At 41.1% G+C, this 18,860-nt stretch overlaps 4 protein-coding genes across 4 annotated transcripts; 1 reads left to right on the top strand and 3 right to left on the bottom strand.

Annotated features, from left to right (window-relative positions):
* Positions 1-302: 302 nt before the first annotated feature.
* Positions 303-7,720, bottom strand: fzr1a (fizzy/cell division cycle 20 related 1a). Its single transcript, XM_056420728.1, has 14 exons — positions 7,574-7,720; positions 6,537-6,610; positions 5,935-6,063; positions 5,691-5,754; positions 4,879-5,009; positions 4,701-4,786; positions 4,437-4,620; positions 4,106-4,171; positions 3,704-3,806; positions 3,374-3,558; positions 3,054-3,287; positions 2,811-2,915; positions 1,874-1,966; positions 303-1,766 (listed from the first exon to the last, which is right to left on the bottom strand). Exons 2-14 carry the CDS (start codon positions 6,603-6,605, stop codon positions 1,725-1,727), a joined length of 1,491 nt encoding a protein of 496 aa, XP_056276703.1. The 5' UTR covers positions 6,606-6,610; positions 7,574-7,720; the 3' UTR covers positions 303-1,724.
* Positions 7,721-8,359: 639 nt separating this feature from the next.
* On the bottom strand, positions 8,360-11,573 carry plekhj1 (pleckstrin homology domain containing, family J member 1). The gene is made up of 6 exons (XM_056421094.1): positions 11,219-11,573; positions 10,962-11,029; positions 10,775-10,841; positions 10,465-10,555; positions 10,088-10,151; positions 8,360-9,533 (listed from the first exon to the last, which is right to left on the bottom strand). The coding sequence occupies exons 1-6, from the start codon at positions 11,310-11,312 to the stop codon at positions 9,441-9,443; spliced, it is 477 nt and encodes a 158-aa protein (XP_056277069.1). The 5' UTR covers positions 11,313-11,573; the 3' UTR covers positions 8,360-9,440.
* Positions 11,574-12,403: 830 nt separating this feature from the next.
* On the top strand, positions 12,404-15,310 carry sf3a2 (splicing factor 3a, subunit 2). The gene is made up of 8 exons (XM_056421801.1): positions 12,404-12,490; positions 13,241-13,531; positions 13,637-13,683; positions 13,897-14,006; positions 14,125-14,174; positions 14,430-14,570; positions 14,650-14,718; positions 14,818-15,310. Exons 2-8 carry the CDS (start codon positions 13,334-13,336, stop codon positions 15,076-15,078), a joined length of 876 nt encoding a protein of 291 aa, XP_056277776.1. The 5' UTR covers positions 12,404-12,490; positions 13,241-13,333; the 3' UTR covers positions 15,079-15,310.
* Positions 15,311-15,403: 93 nt separating this feature from the next.
* On the bottom strand, positions 15,404-17,728 carry LOC130198583 (junctional sarcoplasmic reticulum protein 1). Its single transcript, XM_056421803.1, has 6 exons — positions 17,664-17,728; positions 16,892-16,920; positions 16,747-16,807; positions 16,509-16,643; positions 16,337-16,431; positions 15,404-16,231 (listed from the first exon to the last, which is right to left on the bottom strand). Exons 2-6 carry the CDS (start codon positions 16,916-16,918, stop codon positions 15,848-15,850), a joined length of 702 nt encoding a protein of 233 aa, XP_056277778.1. The 5' UTR covers positions 16,919-16,920; positions 17,664-17,728; the 3' UTR covers positions 15,404-15,847.
* Positions 17,729-18,860: the final 1,132 nt, after the last annotated feature.

Raw genomic sequence — 18,860 nt, 5'->3', positions numbered from 1 at the left:
TTCACCAGTAATGAATAGTGCATTTGTTGAGAGAAATACACATTGGGTTCTCCAGTAAATATTTACAGTAACAAAACACAATTAGGAAAAGCTGCAATGCCCATGTTCATAGTGATGAAGGGACAGCAGTGAACCATTGTGGATTATTGTTATGAAGCTCGGTGGTTTGGCTACGCATCAAATATTTGTTTGCGAGATCTGTTATTGATCGTGCCTGATAGAATGACACGACGATGATATCGGACATTTACTGCACAGCAGGAGGCTGATTTGATGAAACACAATGAAACGGCGACGATATATCAGGTACAAGATATGATCGTTTAATTGTTGATTACCTCTCAGTACAGAAATATTTATTTTTAAACATTCTTTCTGTAATTCAAGTTCGCAGCATCGTCTTGATTTTGAAGTGGCTTTCAAATAGATTTTCTCAGCCTGGCAGTGAAACTGCTCATCAACTTCCCCCAGATATGGTCAACAAACATGCCCTCTGTACAACAGCCTTTCTTCACAACACAAATAAATAGCATTCGTTTTAAACGTGGCACGCTAGTCGACTCAAACATTCAAACGGGGGAAAAAGATAATAAAAAATGCGGGGGGGAAAGTTGCAGATATGAAATCTTTTTTCTCTCAGATACATAACAAACATAAAATAGAATTGCATGACTTCTCAACACAGACGTGGTGTGAAGTAGCAAAAGTGCCTCGAGCTTGAATATCTTCCCAGACACGGCAGAAAGCAGCATTTCCACTCCGATTGAACCCCAAATGTTTTACTGTGTGCTTTAGTTATTGTTACAAATGACACTGCTTAGACAACGTGTATTATTTTACATCCCTGGCTTGTTTTCCACTCAATAAAGTAGGAAAAGATGAGCGACCCCAAAGTCACATTCAAATCTCCTCATTTACGTGTGGATAACTTTTGTAACCAACTGCTCTTATGTACAGTGTTACCAAATATTTATTTTCTTCTAAGATGTGCTATTTGCAATTAAAAGATGTTTCGTGATATTATAAAACAATGAGCCAATACTGCTTAATATTAATAGATTAAAATTAACTTAATAGAATATTTACAAAAGAGATCAGGCCGATTAGTCCGGACCTAGCTAAGCATTTACAGTTCTCAAAACGGCACAGGATTATGTATTTCGTTATCAATCTACATGAAACATTATTGTCTCTTAGTAAAAATGTAAAAAGACAAGCCTGGATTTTTTTTGTTGCAAACACACTCCACAGATCACACCAAAAACTGCAGTTATACACACAAAAGAAAATCTACCAGCCTTCAAAAAAGAAAAGAAAAGCAAAATAAATAAGACAATCAAAAGGACAAACTCGATATTTGGCAGGAAAGCACAAAGTCAGTCTGTAAACAAAACATAATCACGTTGGGAGAGAAACGCCTCCCACATTCTCCTTGTCATCAGAGATCCCTGGTCTGGTGGAGGAGCCAGTGGCTCCATCATGAAGGAGGAAGTGGAACACTGCACAGGCGTATCTCCTCTGCCCTCGACACTCAGGCTGCGCATCACTCCAGCTCCCTCCCACCTCCAGCTACAACTTGGCTCAACAACTAAGAGCGATCGAGGGGAGCCCTCTGCAGACGACTGAGGTGAATACTCAAAAGAAGGGGCCCATTTATAGTTTGATACATGCAAAGTTAAATTCCCTTCCCGACATTGTCCCCTCGTAGTGGACTGGCGCGCCAACTACCGGATCCTGGTGAAGAGGTTCAGCACTGACACGGATTCCTAAAAGAGGAGGACGACAGAAGGAGGTGGTGAGTCAAACCGTACAGACAGAGAACGGTGGAGAACAGAGAAAGAGATCTTCAACGTGAAATGGAGAGGATGAATACCTTAGTGGATCTCATCTTACTGAAGACGTTCCAAAAACGTAGTGTTTCGTCTCCAGCTCCCGTCACAATGGCCTCTCCATCCGGGGACATGGCCTGCAACACACACATTATCACACACTGAATATACAGTATTATAACACCAGAGTAATCAGGGGTATTGTTTGGGGTTCGGTTTCATAATTCTTTTGGACGATGAATCATTTCACTTCATTTCTTTAAGTTGTGATGTGTGTGAGAACTTTCACCAATCGTCTTGACTTTAAATTTACTCTGAGGTATGAATATAATTTAAAGAGTTGTACTAATGGACTTTATATTTCATTACTTTATTCATTCATGTAGTGTTTGAAAACCCAGCATAAATTATCCTTCAAAATTGGGATGACATTATCCTATTTAACTCTGCTATTCAACATTAATGCTAATATAATTTGAAATGTAATCATATAGCCTCACAAAATTTTCCAAAATGTATACTATTATCTGACTGCCTCCCATTGATGGTCGAGTTGTTTAGATATTGAATCATTTCTTCAAATTACATCGAATTAACAGCACAAATTTCCCCCTAATCCTTGGCTTTATCAGGTGCCTTAATTCTGCTGCTAATACTGTTATATATATATATATATCTGATTTTTTTTTTTTAGATTTAGATTAGATTAGATTTTTTTATTTTTTAAATTTAGATTATTATATATGCGTTCCTTTATGTAGCAGGGTTTCATGATAAGACCTATGGGGAAAGACATGTAGCCTTATAGAGTATTTTTGTGTTGTTAATCATGCTTGTAGACTATTCTAACACAGGTGGCATTCATCATGTTATGCTGGTCTAACTCCGATGTGGCACACAGAAAAAGTAAAGTTAAGATCAGAAAACGTAAGTGGCCCATTGTTCTGCAGACAGACGCACAACTACAGAGTATTTACTGACCAGGTAGAGTACTCTGTAGGAATGTCCAGTAAGCTTGGCCACTTGAGTGAGAGAGGGATACTTCCACACCAGGATCTGGTTCTGTGAATAACCATGTGTGCTGACCTGCAGAAAACAATGTTTTTCACATATTTACCAACACATTCAGGAGCCGCCTCAATTTAGTTGAGAGTTGCTGTTGTGCAAAGAGCAGCTTTACGATGGAAATGTAATTTAGATGATGCTGTGCGATCGGAGACTCACCAGTTCATTTGTGTGCTTGGACCAGGCCAGGTTGCAGACCTGAGAGCCGGTGTCGGTGCACTGTAAGGGCTGGCCGGTCAGAGTGTTCCAGAAGCGGATGCAGCGGTCGGCGGTGCCGCCTCCGGAGGCCAGCAGGCCGTGCTGGTGGGGAGACCAGGCGATGGCCTTCACTGCAGCCAGGTGCTCCGTGTACTGCTGCACCGGGAGGACGCTCGAGTGGTTCCACACGAGTAACTACAGGCAGCAGGTTGAGGGGAGAGAAATTCGGTTTTATGCAAAAAGTGTTCCCGATACCGACGTGTAATTCTCCGTCTACATACCTTGTTGTCATTTCCACCCGAGGCTAGCAGCTGGTGGTCTGTGCTCCACTTGAGCCCGCAGACCTCCTGTCTGTGCCCTTGGAGACGGCGCTCTGACTGGAGAGGCGGGGCCTTGATGTCCCGCTGGAGGATCACCCGATCGCGGCTCCCAGACGACAGCTGGTCCGCATTCCACGCCAACGCACCTGGCAGAAAACAATGAAATCGAAGGGGAGATGATTCACCAACCGCGAATGAGAGATGTTGCTAAACAACTGGGAAATGAATAAAGGTTGTAACACCGACTCCAGCGACGGTCTCCGCCTTCATCGCTCCAGCCACTTCACTCACCCACTCTAGCTGTGTGTCCCTCGAGTACGGAGAGCTTTTTCCCTGCTGCTGCATCCCAGATCTGCACATAGCCTTTATGAGTCCCCACCGCCACCAGGTTACCCTAAAAATAGACGGCACACTTTGAATACCAGACTCACCAAAACGAAGGACAGACGTTTTAAACGGAGCCTACAAACTACAATATTATTTGCATCCCTATGGCCGCTCCAGGAGCAGCCCTTTTCCATGAAGCGTCGTGGGCAGGTTAATTAGAGTAACTTTGTTCACAACTCGAGTAGTAAAAATGTGAAAAGTATTTTAGTTTGCAGGTTGTACTCCAAACGTATTGGAGATGGCTATTTTTTTCATACCTTCTGACATAAATGTAAAAAGATGATGCTAGTAGACAGACAAACTCACCCTCTCTGACCAGCCCACTGACGTTACAGAATCTCCTTCCACAGAAAGGTCGCATAGCCGCGTCACCTAAAAGGATGGCGAGGGAAATGAATTACAGATTAACATGACGTCCGAGAGGCAGCTTACCTACATCGTCAGACACTTTTAGTTAATGTGTGATACACAACCAGTAGAACCTGGGACTCAGAGCTCCAGTGTGATTGGAAACATCATTTGAGAGAGAAATGTATCGTCTTAGCTCATTTCCAACCGCAGTCAAGACATCTGCTGGATGCCTCGCTGTCTCAATGCTTTGCTCAATGCACTCTTTGTGTTGACAGGTCACACACACCTGGCTGGTGCACGCACTCCACAGGTAGACACATGTACCCAGTCCAACGCTGAGCACATTCAGAGAGGACCAGTCCACGAGGTTGAGGTAGAAGTCGTCCTGGAGCTCTGGAGCATCCAAGACTTTGAAAGGTATTTTGGATATTTTGCGCGTAGGTTTCCTTGGCGACCGCAGCAGCTTCTGGCTGCAATGCACAACACAAGTACTTGAGGAATACATGCTACCGTATCCAAAACGGCAGAGATGACATGGACACAGTATTACCTGTTGCTACTGACGGGCGACAGAGAATATGGAGAGACTGTGTTTCCATCCTCTTCTGGCAGAGCCCTCTTGGCACTTATAGAATACTACGAAACAAAATCAGATGGTTACTGATTCAGAAAAAAAGTTCCCATGAAACTAGTGCATTAAAAGTTGCAGCCATGTAAAGTATGTTTACACTAAAAAGGCTTCTCTTGGCTGGAGTAGATGGCTGCAGACGGCGGTCTTCTGACTGGGGGTCCTGGACTTTCTCGATGCCCGCTCCTAACAGCTCGTTCTTCAGCAGAGCCGAGTAAGCCAGACCATCCGCTGTCGGCAAAGGAAGAGAGAGAGGGGAAATCAAACCTGGCTGTCCACATGATTAAGTTCAAACACTGTTCCCTCTCCCTCCCATTTTGAAGATCAGAGAGAATGTTTTCACAAAATGTTGTTTCGTTCTTATCTCCAGTTTCCATGAGCCTGTCCATGCTTAGTAAACAAGAAAAAGCAAGATGATGAACTTTGACTGCAGCAGACAGAGGCACATTTAGAATGTAGCTGAAAAAGAGACACGAATCACACCACTGAGTATTTATCTTTTATGGGCAGACAGTCATAGGATAATTCTTTCCTCTAGTAAAAGGTAATTCTGAAACACATAATATTCAGAAAAGGCAGTAATCTTTAGAGCCGATCAACATGATAAATCTTCATACATTTTGATAATAATTTTGACATTTCAGTAGTTTTTCAAGAAAACATTCAAAGTTTGCAAATGTTTGATTTCTTATTCATTTGTGAGAGTAAATTTATAGTATTATTTTGTTAATTTGCTGACATTTTATAGACCAAACAAGAAATGGATAATGAAAATATATGTTAGTTTAAGCACTCGTCATTTTCAATACATCACAGTAGCAAAGAAACTGAAGAGAAAAACATTGTCTCGCGATCTATTATCAAAACTTGTCCCATGCCTAGTTTCTCGATACTTGAAGGTTGATTGATTACCTTTGTTGCTGTCTGTTGTGCCATCTTTGGTTTTTCTGTTTTGATTGTGGGACTTTTCAATTTCCTAGATGAGAAAATTGAATAAAAAGCAATCATTGAAAAGCAATTGTAGAAAAGCACAAGAAGAGGAAAAAGGGGTTGAGTTTTTCCCTTTGTGAGCGAGAATATACACTTTAATCTTGAGAACACTGTTCTTTTGGTAGGAAAGACAGTGAAGTCCTGGCCTGTATTGCGGCAGACTCACATTGATGCGATGAAAGTTAACACTCCAGTTGGCTCCAGCCCGGGAGGGAATAAAGCGATCACCGTGCTTACTCGGGGAAGACAACGGGGAGCTTGTGGGTGTAAGAGCCCTCGCCGCTCCTGCCGCTTTCTATTCAAGTTGGGTGAGAGGAGAAAGCATTTTCTGACTGGAGGCCAAATGCAAACAGGCCTTGGACAGTGATGTGAAAACTTGGTCAAAGCAGGAACATCATTTAGGTGGCAGATGGTGCATTTGTCTGAGGTGTCAACAACAGGAGGCATCATTCACAAAACCTAGTCATTTGGCTGGTGAGGTCTTGTTTTCACTCAACACTTGCGACATTGTCAAAAATAAAAAGAGAAAGGCCTGTTAAAACGTTTGTTCTTCCAACACATGGAGAGTATGTCCTTTGCTAGTTGATAATCCTCTTTGGGATGCGCTATCATTGTGCAATAGTGGAGGAAACACAGCTCCTTTATGTACATGTACTTAATTTGTATTAATGCTCTAATGTGCATCCACTGCTGTGATCCTGAAGTTTCCCCACTGTGGGACTAATAAAGGAATATCTTATCTTATAAGTGTGTGTATAAGTTACTTACGGTCGGGCTCGCGTTCTCATTTTGAATGTTGATCTGCCTGAGCAGCCTGCACTCATAGTCCTGATCCATGATGCCTGAAAACCGGTTAAGACTGATCAACACATTTGTAAAATCATACAACAGACTTTTTAACTCACAAATGACTATTGAGCAAAAGATATGCCACCATGTAAGCTGTTCAATAAATTATAATTTTCAGTCAATCAATTTTGATATACTTCATATTTGTTCAATTAATTGATCAGTCTATAATATTGTATACAACTTGTTTTGAAGCGAGTATGTTCATATTCAGGAATCTTTTTTTGCATTTAGCTTGATAATTACGTACATGTATTAATAATAAACACATATTTCATCCGTAATACTGTATTGTATAAAGACAATAAAACCATGGATGGGTCGTCAATACTTTTGTTATTAGTTTTCTGTAGATCGACTCATTGATTAATACACTCATCGACTGAGAAACACTTCGGTGTAATGAAGCCTAACCTATTACATAATACATATTTTTGGACATGGTCAAATAAACGATCCACTTCACTAAACTGACTACTGGAGGCTAACCTGAGCATCACACTAGGCAGAGGAAGGTGACGCTAAAGAAAGTAACAGTACCTTTAACTGGATGGTAATGAACACTTAAAAAGTGACCTTCAAGGGAGCAATCGTGGATATAATGGCAAACAACTGTTAAACTCATCCAATAATAGTAGTTACAGTAGTTACTCCAGTGGCTACATGGGATCAGCTGCGCGGAGGCTCCGTCCTCTGCTAACAACATTAACGTAAAACTAGTTAACGTGAACTTGTAACAGCAGCTGTAAAGCCATCATGACTGCATGTTTTTACTCGCTGATTCCACGAAACAACAAACTCACGTGTGGTGGTACTTATGGATCTGTAAGCGTGACTCTAAAGTGATTTAAACCCCAAATGATTCAGTCATCCAGCATACAAAGCTACGCTAACGCTAGCTGTCCAGCTAACACATTAGCGACATTGTTTGTTCACTCTCTTTCATTAAGACCCACCGTGCCCGGAGTCAATCTTCGTGTTCCGCACCGTTAAAGAGTTTTTATTTGACGTGTTAATTCCAGTTTAAATGTCTTATTTTATTCGTTCGACTCTTTAAAACAGAGCATGTAAAATACAATTGTTTCCTTTTGCCGATCGTTCAATTTGGGTCCGCTAAGCATCACGGGAAGGATGTGACGTCACCGTTTTTTGAATCACACATTTAGCGTTGCTAAGGAAACGTGTCACTGTCAAGAAGACGGATAGTTATGTCCTCTATTTGTCCAACTGTTTTGACAATTGACAATACTGATAAGTTTATGGCCTGAACATGATACGGAAAAACTAATATTTCGAAACACAAAAGCATTTAACATAGAGCTAAAACTATAGCTTCAGGTTTCACACATCAAGTGATTTTTAGCTACTTGTCAGTTCCCTTATAATGACATATATTTGAAACTTAATTATATATTTTTATTTGCTTGTATTAATTAATGTGTACATAATAGTGTTGTTAAATGCATTGTTTTAATCAAATATGCACATATTGATAACTGCTTTGTCAAACGATCAACTGAACTGGCACAAATGAGTGATGAAACCTATGTTTTTTAATGACAAACTAGACACGGTGGGCATTGTGTGGCTTCTTATGATTAAAGATGACTGTCAAATGGACACACGTTGCAGCACCATTGAACATTATTGTTGTACTGACGATTATACACATTTATAAAATAATGTTTTACTTTTGACACATTTATTCTAGGTAACAGATGACAAACCACATTGATTTACAGTATGTTTTAAATTGCTTTATTAGTATAAAAGGGATGCAAGGGAAACACAAAATGAAACATGAAGTAAAAACAGACTAAACACATTTCATGTGCAAAAGCTTAAAATTAAAGACACATTCTGTTTGTGGATGGACTCTTGACTACTCGTAAAAAGTGGTTGAGCACAATCAGCTCACCAGCTGCAACGCTCATAGCTGCACAGACAAACAAGTCTGTGAGATACTCAAAAATCTTGTTCAGAGCCCAGTCCATCAGCTTACCTCAAGGAATCTGATTCAAAGTGCCACAGAAAAGATACAGTACTTTCAAGTAAATTATAAAAAAATAAAACCCTCAACACCCAGTAATATGTGCAAAAGTATAGTTTTTAAAACTAAATAGTCTTAATGAGCAAGATTATAATTATATACTGGGATAGCTCAAAATAAAATTCCATCTTATAAACAAAACTGAAGTAAAATGGGTGGCTCAATTCAGCAGATCAAAGGGCCCATGCAGTTAAAAAACTGAATTGAGCAATAAGCGTCAGCTTTTTCAAACAGCATACATTAACTTGATTAATATTATTCATATGTCTTGGTTTGATTCTTGTTAAACCCGGTCGAGCTCATATTGCGAAGCATCCGAAAGGAAGTCACAGCCACAGCTCTACAGCACAGTTACAATCAGATGCTCTCAAATCCCAATTTCACTCTAGAGTATGTCCAAAAGAAGACAGAGTATAAAACATGTTTTATACTGACAAACAAGTAACTAAGAAATGGAAAAAAAATACAGAAAATGGCTTGAAAAATTCCCTCAACCAAAAATAACAGTGTCAATTTCAACAGTCCTGTGTTGCCAGTAATGATTTTGCGTTACCAACCCATTACTTTGCATGGCTGCAGATACTGTGTTATAACATGTGCATAAGAATGTCTCTGTAAGTCTGGAGCCACACTAACTACATTCGGAGCAGTGAAGATCTAAAACAAGGTGTGCTTATGGTAATGCCATGGTTTTTTTCAAAGCATTGAGCATTGTTGGAATGGCAGCAGGGTGAACTAAAATGAAAATGTACATCTGGACACAGGTCGTTGGTCTACAAGGAGGATGTATCCTGAGGCATAAGTTGCAGGCCATTGTTGACCTGGAAGCGAGTTTCATCTGATATACCGTACTGCTCCAAGGGGTCCTGGGGAGAAAGGAGAAGATGAGTACAGACTGTAATAAAACAAATGCTCAGTGTACAGAGCAAACTCCCTGTTATTGACACAGAATTAAACTTTATATGAAATGTTCAGTTTTAATTGTAATATCTTTGAGACTTCTCTCTCTACCACAATACAGTTTAGGAGTGTGGAATTGAATTAGTGGCTCTTAAAAAAAAATCACATTGAATAACCTCAACAGCCAGAATTATTTACTGACTTTGCTATGAACAGTTTTCATTTAGAACCATTCAAAAGTACTTAATGTATGCTTTGAGCAGCACGAATGAAATTCCACACATCTCGATTGTTTTGGGGGTTTAGCATAAGATCATAAAACAGAAGAACCTTGTTAAATAAAATCTAAAATGAATGTTCCTATAATGGCTGATCCATCTGTCATTTGTTGATATTGATGATACTGTGCATTTCAGTAGCATGGCACAAATACACTTTCACAACTCCTTTCTAGTACGACCCCGTTTGATAGAAGCATCATCTGTGTGGCGTTTAGTGCCTCTGCTGTGTCAGACTTTACCTTGCCAGTAAGCCTGTGGATTTCAGTTCGATAGAATATCAGGTTCTTCCTCATGAACTCGTAACTGCAAGATGAGATGACAAATGTTTTTGATATTAGAAGAAGGAAATCATCCCGTTTGGGAGCATTATTACTTTCCCAGTAAACACAAACAAAAGGTCAAGTAGTGATGGATCATTTGAAAAGTGTTCAACTCAAGTCACATTTTTTACAATATGTGTCTGGAAACAGCTACATCTTTCACCCATGTGAGTCTATTACGGCAGGCTAAAACACTTCTAAAAAAGAAGTGTAATCTTTCCAGATTAAACCGAACATACCAGACATATGTATATGATTGTGCTGTATGTTGTTTTAGGATGGAAAGTCAGTCCGACCTGGCCTTGATAATGGAGTCGACCCACTCCCCACACTGCTCTTCTGAGTTACACTCAAATAGATATTTCCTCTCAGCTTCATCCAGAAATACTACAAAGAGAACACATAACATTCACAAACACATTATAAAGATGCACAAACTGGAACTGTAATATAGAGTCATAAGTAATGGATACATGTTCAGAGACATATCAACAATGCATTTTGAATAACATCAGCACAAACGTGAATCCACTCATTAACACTGACTTAAGAGAGATTTGAAATCAGTCAGCAAGTGAGAAAGTGAGGAAGAGTCATGTGACTCACCAATGGAGAAGGCCTGAGTGTCCTCCCTCTCCACCCGACACTGCTCCAGCAGCAAAGCTCCAATTGGCTGACGAATACAAAGTCACTTAATGTTGTTGGATCCACTTTCTCATAAGGAACAGGTAACAATGAAAACAGAAGGCAAATGCCGAGGCGGTAAATGAAAAGGAGTATCAATTCAACTTACCTCCTCCTCATCAGTTCTGAAATAAAAGAGGAAGTTGACCACGAGTTTCACCAGCCTCTTCTTTACAACTGTTTAATAACAAAAAGGAACCGAGATGAGACATCACAGCACAGACTTTACACAGCTGATGAATAACATGAACTTGGCATATCTTGTATGGTTGGTTCGAGCATTAGCGTTCTGCTGTCCGCATTAGCGACGTGAAACGGAAGTGGACGTGATGAGAGCTGCCTCGCAGCAGGAATAAACCGTGTTACCGTCTCCTTTCTTGGGCCCTCGCATCCCCAGCTCGGCTGCCATCTCTGACGGCTGGCGGCTCAGGGACACCATCTCCTTCTCGTTGAAACGCATCACGGTCACTGACGCAGCCAAGCAGGTTAAAGGGGAAACTTCGGCTATAGCCGTCGAGGCTTTCCCACCAACAGCATGATAATAATATTGCAGTGAGATAACAAGCGTATGTAGTGGCAACGCGTCAATTCCGTCGGTTCAACGTCTTTGTCTCGCTGTCTTGTGTTCGCGAAATGCGACGTGGTGTGCTTAGTAATTTATGTATCAAGCGAATACAGTGGAGGCAGACTTCTCCTTCATGTCACACACCGGACACACACACCTTCCCCTACGCTGGTATTGACACTCCTCTGTAATAGTAACTTACGGTGGTCGGTGAGGGTCAAACTAGGCGAACTGTGCGATTACAAACTGTACACGCTTACACGAGGCAGCCTGGTGTAGTGGCAATACAATGTCATGTTTACTGTTATGACAAACATGTAGTTAACAACAGGGAAGAATGGATCGTAAAAATGATAATTAATTATAAAAACAATTATAAAAAATATATGTTAACATAATAATTTGTTTGGATGGATGCATGGATGAATGGATGGGTGGATGCATGTGCAATTAGATTTGGAGTTACTGTAAATTAGTTGTGAATCAGAAATAGCTGAAACACCAAAACTCGAGGTGGAAGAGTAAAGGTCCCGATGCACAATGTTTATAGATGTGGTTAAATACACGTTTCAGGTGAGCTAGCAAGCGGGAATTCAAGAAAGTGTTGAAAGTCAAAGAGGAAGTCTGAAAAGAAAGGAGTGGAGAGCAGGCATTAATCAAGGATAGGCCATATGAGACTAATCCGATCTACTTTCTCTTTGACGTTTTTCAGTTTCCGCTTTAAAAGTTTATTTGAAAGATGATATAATAAAGAGTATTTTGCATAGGTAAAGTAGCCACATATGCAGCAACAGCTAGAGCCCTGATGGGGCTTTATGTATTCATTATTCATTCTATTTATGAACAACTGTTTACGGTGGTTGTCTTATAGATAAATAAAATTTATGAACTCTTGAGAAAATATACGGTCCATGAGTATTTTATCTGGAAAGTCCAGCCAACTCCCGCTCCAGTCCAGGAGGGGGCAGTAATGCGCCTGAAGCGGTTTGCAAACCGCCAAAATGCCGAGAAGAATCTTCTTGGACATGCGCACTACAAACCTACGTTGGCATGAGCGAAACGTTGTAGTGTCGGTGAGTGTTTTGAACAAATTTAACTTTGAAATATCGTTTCATGGGCAGTTACAGTTTTGCCGTGTAACTACCAACTCTATAATCATATATACAACACTGGATGTGTTTATTTTGTCGTTTGACCATTCACATTTCGTATAATCCATCAACTATTAGCTGCTAACACCGCTAGCTTAGCATGAGCCATGTTGTATTGTATTGAGGAGCGAGCGTTACTTTAAAATGCACCAGGGCACATTTGAGTTGTAGCCTGATAACCCGCTGCCCCTTAAGTAGTGTAAGCTAGATATACGTTATTAGAAATTAATTGGCTACAGGTCTGTTCCGTTAACTTCTTGCTTTACTTCCCAGTAGTTAGACCGATCCATTGCGAGGGAAGTTAGCATACATAATCCCAGTCAAAAGGGGTCTAAAGAGTCAATGCATGTAAAAAGCTTGACGATAGACAAATGAAACGTGACCAGTTTCCACCATATTTGAGTTGTATTAGTTTGTATACATGCCTTTTTGAAACTAATGGTGCTCTTACTCTACTTAATGTCCTTTTCAAACGGTGTGCATGTATACAAGACAGGCATTTTCATACAACTGATATGTTGAGCAATTAAGTAAATTATCAATACAGTCATGTCAGCAGTCTTCTTAAGTTTACTTGTAAATGGTGTTGCACCAAAATCCAGCAGAGTATTAATTGAAAATATGTTTCTTTATCTACATGCTTTGTAACAATGAGTGCTTTATTTTCTTCAGGCAATCAAGAAGGATTTACTTGGGTCACCTTTCCAGTGTTGACTGGGGAAAACACGCGTGTGTCTGGGTGATTGACCTCATCACCTTGCAAAGATGGATTTCCAACATCGAGCTGGAGGGAAGACGGGGAGCGGTGGGGTGGCGTCTTCCTCTGAGAGTAACCGCGATAGGCGAGAACGGTTACGTCAGCTGGCCCTGGAGACAATTGACATCAACAAAGACCCCTACTTCATGAAAAATCATTTAGGATCATATGAATGCAAACTTTGCTTGACACTTCATAACAATGAGGTATGGAGGTCAAACACTGTCATTTTCCCAGTTAATGTTATCTAAACTTGTTAATTCCTGTTTTTTTGAGTATCTTATTTGACAAACTTCTTCTCTGAATTACAGGGCAGCTACTTGGCTCACACACAAGGAAAGAAACATCAGACCAACTTGTAAGTGCAATGTCTATATGTTGTCTTTTGTGTGACTAATTCCACTTCACTTTCCCATGACTGACAAACTTATCAAACCACAGGTCCACATTACATACGCTGGACTTGTGGTGGATCATCAGCTATCGTCTGGTTGCTGTGAATTGACAGTGCAACAACCCATTTGGTCCATGGAGTTGATTAACAATTTACAACTATTTTTTTTTTTTTCAGAGCGCGGAGAGCAGCTAAAGAGGCAAAAGAAGCTCCCGCTCAGCCAGCTCCAGCAAAAGTAAAAGTTGAGGTCAAGAAGTTTGTCAAAATTGGCCGACCAGGATACAAAGGTGAGCTGCCGGCCTGGTTATCAATCAGTGCAGTCATTGTTTACTTTATGCTGGCTGATGTTTCATTGCAACTGTATTGCATTTTAACATATGGTCCATGTCTTTCTCTTCTTTATAGTAACCAAACAGAGGGACTCAGAGACTGGGCAGCAGTCCTTACTTTTCCAGGTTAGTGTGTTTGGTGGGAATGCCTTTGCATGTACTTCTAAGAAACTGACCTTTTCTCAGTGAAACAGCTGTCTCATTCAGCCACATGCTGGAGTCAGTACTCACCTTTTTGTATGCTGGTATGTTTTCTTTGGTTTAAAGCAGAGCAGATGTGTTTGCTTTTTATTCTAAATAATTTGTATCAAATCATCCTATTTTTTAAATTGGTCGGCTCATTTTTATCGGCATCTGAAATACACTTTCTCTGTTCATCAGATCGACTACCCAGAGATCGCTGAAGGAATTGGTCCCCGGCATCGTTTCATGTCTGCTTACGAACAGCGTATTGAGCCCCCTGATCGTCGCTGGCAGTACCTGCTTTTGGCAGCTGAACCATATGAGACGATTGCCTTCAAGGTGAGTGGAAGCTGCACTTCTGCTGTGCTCTTATTGTATTGGCATTCTGGCTGTGACAGGACATCTTTGCCTTTTTTAGGTCCCCAGTAGAGAAATTGATAAAGCAGAAAACCGTTTCTGGACCCACTGGAACCGGGAAACTAAACAGGTAGTGATATGTTGAGTAACATTTGTTACCACAAAGCCAATGTGAGGAATGTGGAAACATGGTTTAACTGGTGCTCCATGTTTTTTTTTTTCCCACCAGTTCTTCCTACAGTTTCACTTCAAAATGGAGAAAGCTATTCCCCAGTCCAGTGGACCCCCACCCCCTGTAGGTGTCAAGCGCCCCCCTCCTCTCATGAGTGGACATCGCCAACAAAATGATTCTATGCCCCCTCCCCCGCCAGGAGGAATTCCCCCTCTCCCACCTGGAGCTCCGGGAACCCCCAATATGCCTCCTCAGATGCCCTTGCCTCCCATGCCAATGAGACCCCCTCCTCCTGAGGGCCTTATGTCTAATAATTGATCCCCGACCAGTGAATTATTATTGCTTTTTTTCATGGTGTTTTTAATGATGTTTAAATCTACATTTAGTAGATTTTTATACATGTATTTTCTTTATGTAAATGTGTAGGGCAGCTCAGCTGTACGACCACACTGTTTTGTATGAATGCTTAGTTTCTGGATTTGGAGCTTTGATTGAAAATGGCTAAACTTTAGCATTCTGTTTTTGTAATTAAATTCTGTGGAGAAAAGCATTTGCCTCTTGAAGTGTTTGTTTTGACTAAGATGTCACACAGAAAGCTTAATTGATTGTGGGAATGGGTCGGAGCAGAAGAGAAGAACAACACTGCAGTTCTTAAAATATCTAGATGGAGGTTTCCAATCTGGATAAAAGCTTTACTTTACTGGGGGGTCATAATCCACAACCTCAATCTTTAGTTTGCCACGTTCAATACCTTCTTGCAACGTCATATTGATAAACTGCAGTTCATTAAAGATGTAGATCTTTCAAAAGTAAAAGCAATCAAACAATCACATGGATTTTTAAGATAAAACCGCAAGAAGATTAAATGAAATGCAACTGTTCACAGGTAACTCAGTGTTTCATTACACAGAATCACATATGCTATGCAAGGCAACAACATTTCAAGTCTGGTGGTAATTAAAAGTTTTGACGGAGGCTATCTATTATTGAATTCAACAGTACCACCCTCATAAATACTATCAAATCAATTCTGGTGGAAATGGATAAGAAACAACTTGTGCCATCTGCCACGGTAGAAAGAATCCACTCATCTCTTCTGAGTCTTTTTCTTCTTTTTCTTTCCCTCCAGCTTTTTATTCTTCTCGGGCTGTGCCTCTTCTTCTTCTCCATCCTCATCTGCTGCTCTTTCGAGTTCCTCCTTTTTGTCTTTTTCTTTCTTGTCTCTGATTTCTTCAGCCTTGTCTTTTTTGCCTTTCCTTTCCTTAAATTTCCCCTCTCGTTGTTTCATGAGATTTTTGTCCGGCAGTGGCTTATTTCTGAGACCTCTCGGTGCTCGTGCAGCCGCTCCTCTCTTTGACTCTTCAATTTGGACTTGTTCATCATCTTCATCCTCATCATCATCGCCATCCTCCTCTTCATCATCGAGGTCTGGCAGCCACCAAAACATGACCTCCCAAAGAGTGGTCTCTGGCTGAGGGGGAGAACACATGACGCAGTTGATGCTTTACATCTGTTTATCTTCATGTCGGTGAATAAACCGGTCAAATGGGTGAACGTTATTTGTGGCTGTTGTTACCTCTGGTGGTTGTCTCCTCTGTCGTAATGTGCCTGTCCGTCTCACTGTCAGTTCAACTTCTTCCTCCTCCGCTGCCCCCTGACCACGCAGGGTTTCTGTGTTTTCGAAAGGAGACCACTCAGTCACAGCAGGCGTGTCATTGTGTAACCGGTTCCACTTTTACTTTACTTGCCATGAAGCCTCTGAACGCCTGAGGTGAGCACCAGGATGGTGATGGCCACAAACAGACAGCGGTTGAGGGTGACATTTTCCCACGGCTTTTCAATCTTGGTCACGTTTTGGATGGACGGGGCTTTGCGTAAGGCTGCTGAAGGAAATGAAAGAAAGAAAGACGAGACGTTTTGTAGTAATCCAGTAGAGGAAACAGTGAATGCTAAAAAGGGTTGAGGAGAAAGATGGGAATGATTCACTTGTTCTGGGGAAGCTGGGCTCCCTGGGGAACATCTTGGGTTCTGCTCTCGGTTGCTGTTCCTGTTGGAGAACAACATGTGGCTCAGAATAAAAGACGTGTTAGGGATGTGAAAGGTGGTTCATGTTGGTTGTTTTCCTACTAACCTCTCTGACTTTTCTTGTTGCATACATTTCTGAAACAGACAGATGAAAAGGTACTGAGGGGTAAACAACAACAAACAACCACTTTTTAAAATCTATTCATCCACATTGATTTAATTTATGTTCACCTTTATTGTTAGCTGACTCTAATATACATAAAATACAAGTCTACTATGACAATGTTTTGTAGTACAGACAGCTAGCCGTGCTAGCGACTCCATGAGGCTATGCATTGAGCGACATGCTAACATCCACCATGCTAAGATAATGTTTTACACCTTCAACCTATTGGTGTGTTAGCATGTATAACATTTACAAACACAGTAAAGCGGAGCCCCCTTGGAATTTGTAATACTTTCCCATGTAATTTGTCATAAAAGTATTGGGCAAATTAAATTGTCGCTTGGCAAAAAGTCATCGCCTGTGGATCTTGAAAGACTGTTCAAAATTATTTGAGTCTGGACCAAAACGCTGGCAAATATACAGACCACATGCTCTTTTTTGGCTTTTTAGAGCCATGCCTCACAAGCAGGACTTTATGTTTGTCTGTAGAAAGTGAGTCTTATTACACCCCCCATCCATTTAGCATTATCACTGTGTTACCTTTGACAAGGGGTCATGTTTCAGTGGCTCAGTGCTGCTGTTCCCATGTATTTATAGAGTTGTACAATATATGTGCAAATACTTTTATGTGCAGGCATTACAGAGAGAGAGAGAGAGTGTGTGTGTGTGTGTGTGTGTGTGTGTGTGTGTGTGTGTGTGTGTGAGTTGCCACCTGGTCTGAGGATCTGTCGAACAGGCTTCTGTGGAGGAGGATCTGCTCTTGGTGGCCTTAACTCCTCTTCAGAGGGAAGAAGGTGGATGTGGCTCAAAACTGAGTTGGTTTTTAAAATGAGTCAGCAGATTTAGTGCATCATTTGCAGGTACTATGCATATGAGCCTCGATGTAGTCAGAGGCCAACTCAGCCTATGTTGTTATTTTCTAGAAATGCTTTTTTTAATGCCGCTATTACATCCCAGAAACAAGATGATTCACTGGACCAGAATGTCTATGTATATTCGTCCTTTTGTAAAAGTTATTTCTATTTCTCATCAGCGTTTGGCACATTGGCTTCACAAAATCATAAGAAGTAAAAGGTCAACTTCTGTAGTTTCTGAATACACTTAAAGCAGTTTCTTGACCTTCACATTTACAAATGAAAGCTGTGAGGCCCAGATGTCTGACATGACATTTCTACCCGGACATTGAGCTAATGTCCTAGCAGCCCTATAAATAGATGAAGCAAAGCCACTGGAGAGACAGATGGATACAAACAGAATATATTCGGGCTGATGTTACCATTACACGCCTGGCTAGCCTTCCCCTGTGAGACAGCCTCACCTTTGGCCCTGATTGAAATAAGGACCTACCTGTCTCGACATTTGGGGTCCCCCTGGGCAGCGACTGCAAACCTTTGTCACAGAGCCTGTTGTTCCTCGGCAGAGATGGCGACAGAGTGGAGCTCTGTAGGTCTGACAGCCAAGCACAGGTGCTGGAGAATGAAAAAAGAAAAAAGAATTGACTGTCAGTCAGAGGCGTTGACCGTGGGAGGGTTGACATTAACATGTGCCATACAGCTGTCAACCCCCAAGAGAGGGCTGAGAGCTGCAGAGGAAAGCCACATTGTACACCAAGATTTGGAAAACTCTGAGCGATATGGGAAAGTTTAACATATATATAAGAAAAACAAAATAAAATGGTGCTGTTTTTTGAAAACAGGACAAACAGTTAGAGTTCTGGATGGTTAAGATTTCATTTTGAGAAACTTTCCCCACTTTCTGCCTCCTTTTTAAACATTATCTTTGACTTCCACAAGTCACCGACAGAGGGCGCCAGTGTACTAGTAACACAGGGTGTCCGGCTGCTCTGCTCCACCAATCACAAATAAGTCCGTCGTCTGTCAAACAGACCAGCTGACACTCAACAGAAGGA

Source organism: Pseudoliparis swirei, chromosome 8 (genome assembly GCF_029220125.1).
Source record: "Pseudoliparis swirei isolate HS2019 ecotype Mariana Trench chromosome 8, NWPU_hadal_v1, whole genome shotgun sequence".
Taxonomy (NCBI): Eukaryota; Metazoa; Chordata; class Actinopteri; order Perciformes; family Liparidae; genus Pseudoliparis; species Pseudoliparis swirei.
The sequence above is the reverse complement of the archived record's forward strand: the minus strand, read 5'-3'. Positions and strand labels throughout refer to the sequence as shown.